Genomic DNA, 12257 nt, shown 5'->3' with positions numbered 1-12257 from the left:
AGAATCTAAACTCTAGAAGATGAGAAGAAGAGGAAAAAGACCTGTAAAGTAAATGTGAGTTGATCAGTGCAATGGAGAAAGCCACCAGCAGCAGGCAGCACAGGCCAGTATCAGGGATCACTAACTGGTCTCAGGTGACTGGTCTCAGGCATTTGGTTGATGATGCTATGGAATTATGCAGTTCAATGATTTCTATGTTTGAGTACAGGAGAATGTTTAAGCAGTGTCTCCCAGTTTTGTGTTTAATCAGTTCAAGGAAGAAGGCAGTAACCCATAAAGTTCTGCTTATTTAAAGTATTTCATTTGTTCAAGAAGCTCCATAAGAGAGAAGGTGTAGCCTGCAAACTGTAGTGTAATCTCATGTGTTGCCTTTGCCACTTTTCTCTGGCGGTAATATAACCAAGTTACACAAAGCCTCTCTGTGACTCAACTTTCTGTGTCCTTGACCTTTAGGATCTGATATGAGATCGACCAGAAGACCTTTACTCAGGTATTTGATGCTGCACATTCCAAGACATTACACAACTCATCTCTTATTTCCGTAAATGAATCAGACATTTGGGTGTAGGTGAGACCTCAATTGTGTCAGTGTTATAATGATTATTATAAAAAAATGTAGATCACTATTAGTAATTTCCCCCTCCTTATTTAAATATTAATACGAGTGACAGTACTTCATTTGATCTCTGTTCAGTGCAGGTGAGTTTTGGGGGGGATTTTGTAATTGTGATCTTTTAAATTGTACTTTGGACGGTGGTAATGAAGTGTGTATAGAAATAATCAGCATTCAGGCGCCCCCGAGCGGTTAAAGTATGAACGGCAGGTGCTGCAGTTTCAGCGGAGTTGAGACAGCGCGTCAACCAAAGTAAATGTACACATATTGGCGCGTGTGTGTTGTAGACTACTTTATAATGTTCCCTAAAATGACTTGTTGGCATTTATAAGTGTAAGCCCTTGACATTGGGTGGCAGTTATATCTGTACAGAGGAATATTGATCCTGCCTATAAATAGCTTTCGCAGCAATGGACTGAATGAAGAAGCCACATGGAGCTTTCTTTCTGATTGTGAGGAATAATCGATCCAGAATGTCAAAATAACCGCATTTAGTTTGTTTCAGTCCTTATGCGCAAACACCCCGGGACACCGTGTCCTTCTGTCTCCAGCCTCCAATCTGTGCAATGTTCTCAAATCCAGAAATTACGCACCACAGACATTTTATATTTCTCTCTTTATAAATTATCTCAAGAATTGTTGTGTCCATGATCCTCTGACAAGATTTACATTCTATGAAAGTCAGTTTGTCTTACCTCACAACGCGCACGACACACACACACACATACACACACACACACACACACACACACACATACACACATACACGCACAGAGACAGACACTCACACACCCACAGGATTACAGAGATAGGCTCATCTTTCTGTCCTGGCATGAGAGAATGGTTTTCCAACAACAAGATTGGGGAGGATATGAGTATCACCGGTGGCAGCAGATCGGTTTAACGCACAGGACTCGTCATATGATGTTTTTTTTCCAGCCTCGAGTCATTCTCCGGATATTAGTGCAGTCAATTGTGCGAGAGGTTAATTAAAAGCGAAAGTGCACGGTAAGGCCTGCAGCCCTGTGGCTCTCGTATAAACACCTCTGTGGACGCAGACCTATTAAATGATTACCAGTTGGCCCTTCCCACCAGCAGCTGCAGCATCACCATCCACAGAAAGACCAAAAAGACGTCAAAAGTATACATTGAAATACCTTTATGTGACGACATAGGCCTACAGTCTGTCATTTAATCCATTTAATCACCAGTGTACAATATGGGAGATTGCGGGTTGATTGCATCATTTCACAAGACAAGACAGGTAAGTTACAGTCATACAAATTGTGGTATATACAAACTACTGGAGATTCTCTCTGCGCTGACATAGCCTGCAACTCTGCTCTGGGAAATAAAAATGATTCGGTTTGCCAGGGCCAGTGGGAAATTCCGTGGATCTGCACTCAAACTGCAGGAGACAGGTCAGATGGGTAAGCCACTATACAGATGAATGAGGAGAAGCTTTTGAGTGGAAGCTACATTAGGGACTAAACTGTTTATTTCCGAAGTGCTTTGCGGGGGTTGCAGTGGATGATGGATGTTTTCACAATTCCTTCATTAATTACCAGCAAATATAAGAGTCAGAAATTTGATCAGGAGTTAAATTGTTATCTTTCCACCGGCAGCAGGCCCACGCGCACACCAGTGGTCTTCAGAGACGCCTCCTGTGGTCTGAAGAGGGCCGGGGGTCTTGAAGTGGAAACATTTGGGAAACATTTGACACAGTTGAGTCCCTCACTCCCCGTGTGGGGTCTGGTTGGGGATTCCTGTTTATTTAGAGCATCAAATGTGTCCAAGACAACTCGTAAAGGCAACTACCCGCACGCAGGCACACAAGTCAGTCCTGACCCCCCCCCCCCCCCCCCCCCAAAGGGCCACGGGTCGCAGGGGTCCATCCCAGCGGGTCCAGCCTTACTTGTAGGTGGTCCGGGCCTCTCTCAGCGACCTGTCATATGGCATGGAGGCGAAGAAGGAGTTCCGCAGCTGGCAGTTGATGAAGAACACGATGAGCAGCACCAGCAGGAAGAGCAGTAGGCACATGACCAGGTAGGTGATCAGGTCCGGTTTGTGGAGCTCGCCATCCCGCAGCCCGCCGCCTCGCCCCGCGGTGGGTCGCAGCAGGGCGGCCACGCTCACCGAGCCGCCGTGGGAGGCGTTCAGGGAAGAGGGGGCCTGCGTGGAGGACTGGGCCATGAGCACCAGGTCGAAGTCCGGGCTGTCGGTGGAGTTGAGGAGGATCTGCCTCAGCATGGTGCTCTGTGGCGGGCTCCCCGGCTGCGTCTGACGGCTGCAGGGTGACAAGACAAGGAGGAGGTTATGTGGCCAACTGAGCCTGTGTGTGTTAACTCTGTGCGTCCTGTCGCACGGATTAAAAAGCAGCAGAGGTGATAAAGGTGCGAGGATTATAGAAATGACTATTATGTAATTGCAAGAAAGAACACCTTAATGTCTCCAAGGTCACTGATAAACTCCCTCCAGTGACACAACATAATACTCTCCCCTTATCTACACCACAAAGTATTTGGCTTGAGTCACTGCAAACTACAGATTCCTCTAAAGTACTACATGTTCTTGTTACGTTATCTCAGCCACATGCGTAAAAGGCACCAGAGCGCATGGATCTGTTCAGGTAAAGACTTACTTTGGTGTTGGCTGCGAAGAGTTCCGCAGGTGAGCTGGTAAAGACTAAGTCCCGGCTCCGCATTCCTCAGTGTTCCCGGCTCTTTCCGCTCCAGCCCCGCCGATGATGCGCCGTGGAGAAGCAGCGGCTCGATGGCTTCAGATGTGCGATCCCAGACCATATGTCGCTGGGTACGTGGGTTGTTAAATCGCAAGCTCAACGCGTCACATTTAATTGAACTGGTCAAATCCACGTGTCAGGGTCCCGGCATAAGGATAGGCTACATTACCAGTTTCCACTTGTTGGCGTTTCCATTCAAAGCCGTACTGCCACGCGTGGATTTACGCGCAATCTGCGTTGTGGCTATTGTGTCGACATCCAGGGTCTGTCACGGAGGAGAGTGAAGTTCAACTGCAGCGCATGGAGCGCACACACGTCCCTACGGTGGCCGATGACAAGATCGGCGCTGCTGGTGAGCACAGGGCGCAGAGGAGGGACATGTCGGACTCCCCTGAATCCCCCAAAACCTGCACGCTTTTATCCAGTCAAGGGTCGATACGTGTTGGAGAGATGCCACCGATGGTCTGCCCTAGAGAGATTATCGATCCAGTATGACTAATCAAACCAAAGGAGGCATTAGTGGAGGACGAAACGCAGCGCACCGGGTCGTGAGCAGCCTCCCGTCTTCGCCCTGGGTTGCGTGTGTTTGAGGTAGAAACAGAGGGAGCAAGACAGAGTGAGAGGGAGGGAGACAGGGAGGGAGGGGGAGAGAAAGAAAATTGCAGATCAGGAGTGAGGGAGGAGGGTGGATGAGGCACATCACTGGCCAGGGATGTGTAACTCTAAAGATAGAGTCACAGAAGAAAGTTCTATCTATCCATCTATCTATCTATCTATCTATCTATACATTTGGACTTCTATCTATACATCCGTAAATCTATCTATACGTCTATGCATCTATTAATCTATATATCTGCATCTGTATCCATACATCTCTCTCTCTATCTATCTCTAGAGTCCATTCCTCATATTATTAACAAAGTGATGAGAGAAAGTTGAGTGAGAGCAGTTTCTGAGCCGGCGTGAGGAATGTCTCACACTGGAGGGATGAGAGCACAGAACAGGAAAGGGTGTGAGATTGGTGAGTGTGTGTAAAATTCATAGGGGTGATTACATTTTAGAGAAGATCTCCCAGGTTGTCCATTGTCCACTTCTTAGCACTGGACTCATCTGAAGCGTTGGATATCAGAGCGCTGTCCGCTCTCTGCATTTACTTTAGACTTTCCATTACAAAGTCCTGCCCTCTGCCTCTTTGCTGTGCGCCCGGATCTGTGCGTCCACCACAAAAAAATGTGTTTGCCCTCTGTGAAATAGATTTAGCATCGGTGCACGACACTAAAAAGAAGGTGTTAAAGATGGAGGTGGGGAGCCAGTATGCTCTGACATGATGTTTCGAACATGAGCACGCATACAAAGGGCCAGAGCGCATAAGCTCTGACGGTCTGTTTCATATTCATCTGCACCTGTTCTCTCACAACAGAATGGCTGGCAGGCAGAGACCAAGGACAGAGGGGCACACACACACACAGACACACAAATACAGGCACACACAAATGCGCAAGCACACACCAGAGCAAAACTACAGTAAACAATCCGTAAACTGGAAATACAAAAAAAATGATGCCGCATGCACATTTGCACAGGCAGTAAAAAGTTTGAGTCAAACTTGTCTATAATCACAGATAAACCTGGCAGCATCCTGGTGTCCCCGTCAACTTTTCATTCAGCAACAAAGAGGATTACAGTGGACCAGAGTTTGGTGGAATGTGCATCTCCCATGGGAAATCTAAATACAGCCTCAAGCCTTGTTTACATACGTGCAGGGACAGCAAGAATTGTGACGGCTAAGGAGATTACCGGTTATTATTCGTTTTTTGGGAATGTGGCACTTGCACGCCGCTTTGCTATGGGCTTGCTGCTATCCTCATCCCCATCACACACACACACATGCATGTACACACACACACACACACACACACACACACAAACGCACGTACGCAAACACACACAGTCATGTCCCCTTGACTTATGAGGACATTACACTGACTTACAACGTGCATAGACTTCCTGGAGACTTACTCTAAACTCAACAATAATTATAACTTGCCTAACCCTTAACCTTAACCTTAACCTTAACCTTAACATAAACCTTAACCTAAACCTAAACCTTAAAACCTATCTTGACCTTGAAATACAATGATCCAAGTTATGGGGACTTGCTTCTGTGCCCATAAAGAAGACAAGTCCCCAAAATGTGATTGTGTGAACAGATTTCAAACCCCACAACATAAATCACATGGACCACACACTTTCCCAAAATGTCCTGAATCCATGAGGCCTATAACGCAAACTGATCCTCATGAAGGAGAAGTAGGCAAATCAAAGATAGCTGTAAACAAACACACACACACACACACACGCACACACACACACACACACACACACACACACACACGCACACACACACACACACACACACACAAACACACAGACACACAACACACAACACACACAGGGACAATATGAGGCTTTTGGCCAAAATCTGCTTGTGTCTTTAAGAGGTGATCAGCGTCACATTAGTAAAATTCCTCAGGCGGCGTGGTTCAGTTGAAAGGAGGGAAAGAACGAGAGGAAGAGGAGGGTTGTGATATAGCATGACACATATGTTGACTGACGCCCTGCTCTCTGTGACTAATTTTAAGAGTTATCAGACGCTGCTCATTAGCTGTAACTCATTAAAGTGGAATTTTGATTAGGAGGGGTGAATTGTAATTCTCTGCCACTATTGATAATTAATTCAGGGTGTCAGCCAATCTAAGCCAAGCCCCGTCCTCTACGTGCTCGACTCTGTCAGGCCTCACCTTGTATGTGTTTGTTCACGTGCGCTGCGTGTGTCATACATGCACAGGAACACACACACAGACACCTCTGGATTTTTGCTCTTCAACGTTTCAAGTCTGGCTCTTTGAACCATATTCTTCTTCCGTACGGCTCTTTCTTAATTCCCTTTTCCATTTCTTTGTTGTGTGGTCTGTTTCGTCTCCTTCTTCCCTCCCTCCCTCCCTCTCATTTTCTCTTTCTCTACAACGGCGCTTTCCAACTCTGTTTCTAATCCTATTAATCCTTAAAAACAGGGGGAAAGACCAATCATCCATGAAGCACTGAAGAGCTCAAAATGGAGATAAAACAAGGAAACTAAAAGTTTATTTTTCAGAGTTTAATAATGTCGTTTTTACAAGATGGAGAAAAAGAGACAGAGAAGTGCTTAAAAGAAGCTTAATGTTCCTGCTGATGAGACATAACCAAACCGAACGGCGGGCTATGTGAGTCAACAGGGATTATATGTGTATGTGTGCGTGTTATGTACACACAAACACAAACACACACAAACACACACACACACACACACACAGGCTCCTCTGCACTGTCAGCGAAGTGGAGAATTGGGTCTACTCAGGGGCTAGTCATTATTTTATTACTCTTATTTTTCATTATTACCACGAGGGAGAGAACAACGTTTATGGAAAATCCTCCCTCAGAGCTATCTGCCTCTGTTTTACATCATTAGGTTTCAGTCACCTCAAATTATGCCGTGTCAAATGAGGGTGAAGTAAAGAGCCGAGACAAAAAGGCACCGGTAATCTGTGCCCACAGCACTGTCCTCCTGAGCTGTTCTCCCTATGTCCTACGAGACAAAAATTGCTCGGATCCATCGGGTTTTATTTATTTTTGCCTCATGAAAGAGTAATATTGTTTTGTTGCTTCCCTCAGCAGTAGCTGCTCTGTGCAGCGGAGCTATACTCGCCGCCCAGGCAGGAACCCAACAGCCACCCATAATCACAGAGTGTGGAGTTGATCTATTCGTGCTTTTCACTGCTTCTCTGGCAGGCGGTCGAAGAAATAGAAAAGACACTCTAACACTGTGCATTCCTTTGTCCTGTAGCCTAACCATCAACCATGCAACTCAAGGCTTAACAAATGCTAACCTGGTTCACAACCTTGTTAACGTTTTGCAAGGACCGACCAAAAAGCTTCACTCTCAAAATGTCCTCACAAGGTCTATAACTCAAACTGGTCCTCACCAAGCAACAGTAAACATCCAAGGCAAGCACACACACACACACACACACACACACATACACACACTCACACACACGCACAAACACACACACACACACACACACACACACACACACACACACACACACAAACACACAAACACACAAGCACACGCACACGCACACACATACGGCTAGAGACAACAGTGATGCGTACAGACAGACTCTCTAGACTAAAAGACAGAAAGAGACAGATTATGAGAACTGGATGGGCACACTCAAGCATGTGCATGCACACACGCACACACACACACACACACACACACACACACACTCACACACTAATAGACACATGAGAGAGAAATACGGAGAGGAGACACACAGAGCCACAAAGCACAGACAAAATGATCACTAATAGCAACACAAGCAGCCGGGGCGCCATTATCTCCGATGTCAATACAGTTACATTCTCTGACTGACTGATTTCCAACGAAAACCTTTAACAAACAAAACATGTGACACAATAATGTCGCCCTCTCTCATCTTCTATAATTGCCTCCATTTTCTCCTCGCCATCTCCTTTTTAACCTTTGTGGAAAAATCAGCTGGCAAAACAGGATTTTCTTCCTGCCAGCGCATCAAACGCCCCCATTGGCAGAAATAAGACGCTCTACAATTAGTCACTTGATTATCTCGCCAGAGCACCAAACGCTGCCTCTCATCTCAGGGAGGCATAAAGGGACAGGCATTGACTTTCTTGGAGACAAAATATAAAGATGCTTGAAATGAGCAGGAGCCGCCGCGGCCTCCAAAACACAGAAGTAACACAAACAATAACACACTTTTGTGTATGGAATGTGGTCATGAGAAAATGGATAGAAAAATAACAAATCTATCCCAAAGTCATAGACAAATTCATTTAATTGCAATATTACATAAATACATATAGAATCTTTTTTTAATTAATAATATTCTTTGTTATTATTTTCTGTTGCAGTGTGTCCTCAACAAAACTTCTATCTTGACTATGTAGCTTATATACTGGAGTGTATGGGCCCGGATGTGAGGGCGGGTCAAGTGGCCTCTCAGCTCTGTGACAAACACAGCACACTCAGCCTGTATCAGCCTCCGATGGGTTTCACAGTGTGGTCTTGAGTAAGTAAACAAACAAAGAGTGAAGAGCAGAGATGCCGAGGCTCTTTCAGCTTTACTGATTCTTTTTCCCATCTGCATCTCACATGTGAATAATTATGTGACGTTTGTGTTCAGGATCAGTGGAGCGGGTTTTGGAAGAGGGAGGGAGGGAGGGAGGGAGGGAGGGAGGGGGCACCCCAGGTGAACGGGTGCTTGTTTGAGTTTGGGGAGAGTCCCTGGTTCAGTGGCCATGCAGGGACTCACCCGAGGAGCGGGGGGGGGGGGGGGGGGGGGGAGGAAAAGGGAAACTAAACAGATCGTGTGTGTGTGTGTGTGGGTGTGTGTGTTTGTGTGTGTGTGTGGGTGTGTGTGTTTGTGTGTGATCCAGGAATTACTCATGTTGTGGGGAACAAAATCTATCATCATAGGTGTAGACATGTTTTAGGTTTTGAGGTTTTGAGGTTTTGAGGTTTAGGTGAAGTTGAACGTTAAGTCAAGGTTAGGGTTAGGGTTGGGTTAAGGGTTGGGTTAAGGGTAAGGTAAGGTAAGATAAGGTAAGGTAAGGTAAGGTAAGGTAAGGCAAGATAAGGTAAGGTAAGGTAAGGTAAGGTAAGGTAAGGTAAGGCAAGATAAGGTGAGGTAAGGTAAGGCAAGATAAGATGAGGTAAGGTAAGGTAAGGTTAGGTAAGGTAAGGTAAGGTAAGGTAAGGTAAGGTAAGGTAAGGTGAGGTAAGGCAAGGTAAGGTAAGGTAAGGTAAGGTAAGGCAAGATAAGATGAGGTAAGGTAAGGTAAGGTTAGGTAAGGTAAGGTAAGGTAAGGTAAGGTAAGGTAAGGCAACATAAGGTGAGGTAAGGTAAGGCAAGATAAGATGAGGTAAGGTAAGGTAAGGTTAGGTAAGGTAAGGTAAGGTAAGGTAAGGTAAGGTAAGGCAAGATAAGGTGAGGTAAGGTAAGGCAAGATAAGATGAGGTAAGGTAAGGTAAGGTTAGGTAAGGTAAGGTAAGGTAAGGTAAGGTAAGGTAAGGTAAGGTAAGGCAAGATAAGGTGAGGTAAGGTAAGGCAAGATAAGATGAGGTAAGGTAAGGCAAGATAAGATGAGGTAAGGTAAGGTAAGGTTAGGTAAGGTAAGGTAAGGTAAGGTAAGGTAAGGTAAGGCAAGATAAGGTGAGGTAAGGTAAGGCAAGATAAGATGAGGTAAGGTAAGGTAAGATAAGATGAGGTAAGGTAAGGTAAGGTAAGGTAAGGTAAGGTAAGGTAAGGCAAGATAAGGTGAGGTAAGGTAAGGCAAGATAATATGAGGTAAGGTAAGGTAAGGTAAGGTAAGGTAAGGTAAGGTAAGGTTAGGTTTAGGTTAGGCAAGCAGCAACTGTCTCCAGAAAATCAAAGCAAGTCAATATAATGTTGTTTAAAATCACAGAGACAGACAAATCCAGAGCCAGACAGATGAAGAGTCCAAAACATGTGGAAAAAAAACATGAAAAGAGCAACAATGCAAGAAGAGGTAAAAGAAACTCAAAGTGACAAAGAATAAAAGAGAGGCCGTGAAGCAGAATGTTATTTTAAGAGATGGAGAAACAAACGGAAAACAAAAGGATGAATTAGTGAGTGAGAGGAGGTGGAAGTAAACAAAACAAAATAAAAAACAGACCCAAAGACAGAGCAGAACAAAGGGAAAGAAAGCCAACGTGAGTCAGAAGACAGATGGAGGTACAACAGCTATGGCTAGCCCATAAAAGGGAAACTATGCTGTACGCACATAAATATACTGAGGGGAAATGTAGCTGTATATTACGAGCAGCGGTGCTTGGATTGTTATAAACATAACTTCCTCTCCATGCCTCAGTCATTCTCCTTTCATACTCACACACACGGTGAACGGGGGAATGTTCACAATCCAGGAAATGTTGGAACACTTTCTATAAGGCATTATTCACTGTTCTCAGGGATACCGAGAGAGGGACTCACAAGTGGACGACAATGGTGATGGTGGTATGATGATCATATACAGATTTAAGTTATGAACTAATATTATTGCCTTGTGGTTGTATGCCTCGATAAACCAGTGCAGTTTCAGTCTTCATAAATTCTTTAGTCTGGGTTATCTGAGGACACCATGACCTTTGACAAGGACATCTAGTCAGTTCATATTTGAGGGACAACTGGACAACATTTTAAATCATGGTTTGTTAGCCCACCGTGACTGTTAGTTTGACCACCTAAATCAAATCAGTTTATCTGTGAGTCTAAATTAACATTTGAACCAAATTTGACAGGATTTTTTCAGAAAACAAAGTAAAAAAGGATTTTATAAGGTCCAGGTGACCTTTAACCTCCGAATTGTAATATATATTTATCCTTGAGTCTAAGTGAATGTTTGTGCTAGATTTAAAGAAATTCCTTGGAGGTGTTCCTGATATATCAAATTGACAAGAACATGATAGCACTATGACCTTGACCTTTGACCTTCAACTGCAAAGATTTGATCAGTTCATCCATGAGTCCAACTGAATGCTTGTAACAAATTGGAAATTATTCCTTGGAGGTGTTCTACACATATTGAAGTCACAAGGCAACTGAACCATTGTACCAAATTTGAAGAAATTCCCTCAAGGTGTTCTTGAGATAGCGTGTCCACAAGAACGGGTCGAGTGGACAAACAGAAACCACACAGTGCTTCTGGCCACCGGATGTCACTGGTGTGGAGGCGTGGAAAAAGTTTCTCTGCCAAGATTCTCTGCACTTGCACAGATGTTCTGGACTTTGGAGGAGTTTTACAGCCCTGTTTTCTGACTCCCTGTAGTAAATCCTTGTTGTTTTTGCAAGTTTTCCACGAAACTCAGAGGTTGTTTTCCAGACACATTGTTGAATATTTGTTACAATGTTAGTAATAGTGTGAAGATGTTGCCTCATGTCTCAGCTTATGACATGAGGATCAATAGCTCTCAGTCAGAGTCGGTAAGGCTGAAAGTATAACTCTCGAAAACCTGTAACTTTTTCCTTTTGTCGTAGCGGTCGTACAGAAAGGAGTTACTGATATCGGATGATTTATTTATTGATGTGCCAGATGGAAGTTAGTGGTGTTATGTTTGGAAGAAGCTGCGAGGCATCCCACACGGCAGGAGAATTCAAAGGCAGAATAAACATTGAAGAAAACACATCCTCCTGGAGGCACATGAAAAGAGACGTCCTCTCGCGGTCAGAGCAGGAGTTGGGGCCGAATCAGGCAGGCGTACTCTCAGGGGAATTCAGATCAGTTTAATTGGATTAGGTTAAACAGCAGGTCAATGACTGCATGCCTGATCGAGCTCCCTTACCCACCAACAAACATCTGGTTTACCGTGTAATCAGGCGAGTTCTGAACCTCAAACAGGGAGAACACAAACCATCCTGCCACGTCTGCTAGGGAAGTCGTGACTGTCGGGTTGACACTGATGAGGATTTGTGGGTGTCAGATGTATCCTGTGAGACAGATGCACATCGGACACATTTATTGTGTGTGCACGTGCCGGTGTCCTCAATGAGTGCTCCGAGTGGCTGCTTCCCACTCTCTTTCCTCAGCACACACATACACACACACACACACTCTCTTCAGGGCCGGGACTGGAGGGCTCGTCGGGGGGGTCGTCACACGGGTCCCTCTATCCGTCTGGAATCAGAGCGCCGCGGCTCAGAAGAATTGATAAAACACTCAACAAGTCTTTTGTTCTGATACAGCCCCCCCGATGTCCCCCTTCCTCCACTACTCCATCAGACCTCTGACTGCTCCGGAAAT

The 12257-nt window shown here is 45.0% G+C and overlaps 1 protein-coding gene across 1 annotated transcript; it reads right to left on the bottom strand.

Annotated features, from left to right (window-relative positions):
- Positions 1 to 2491: 2491 nt before the first annotated feature.
- On the bottom strand, positions 2492 to 3949 carry LOC128446485 (small integral membrane protein 32). The gene is made up of 2 exons (XM_053429557.1): positions 3255 to 3949; positions 2492 to 2900 (listed from the first exon to the last, which is right to left on the bottom strand). The coding sequence occupies exon 2, from the start codon at positions 2861 to 2863 to the stop codon at positions 2525 to 2527; it is 339 nt and encodes a 112-aa protein (XP_053285532.1). The 5' UTR covers positions 2864 to 2900; positions 3255 to 3949; the 3' UTR covers positions 2492 to 2524.
- Between the last annotated feature and the right edge of the window lie 8308 nt (positions 3950 to 12257).

This window comes from Pleuronectes platessa, chromosome 8 (assembly GCF_947347685.1).
Source record: "Pleuronectes platessa chromosome 8, fPlePla1.1, whole genome shotgun sequence".
NCBI lineage: Eukaryota > Metazoa > Chordata > Actinopteri > Pleuronectiformes > Pleuronectidae > Pleuronectes > Pleuronectes platessa.
Note: the sequence above shows the minus strand (reverse complement) of the source record. Positions and strands in the feature narration are given on the sequence as shown.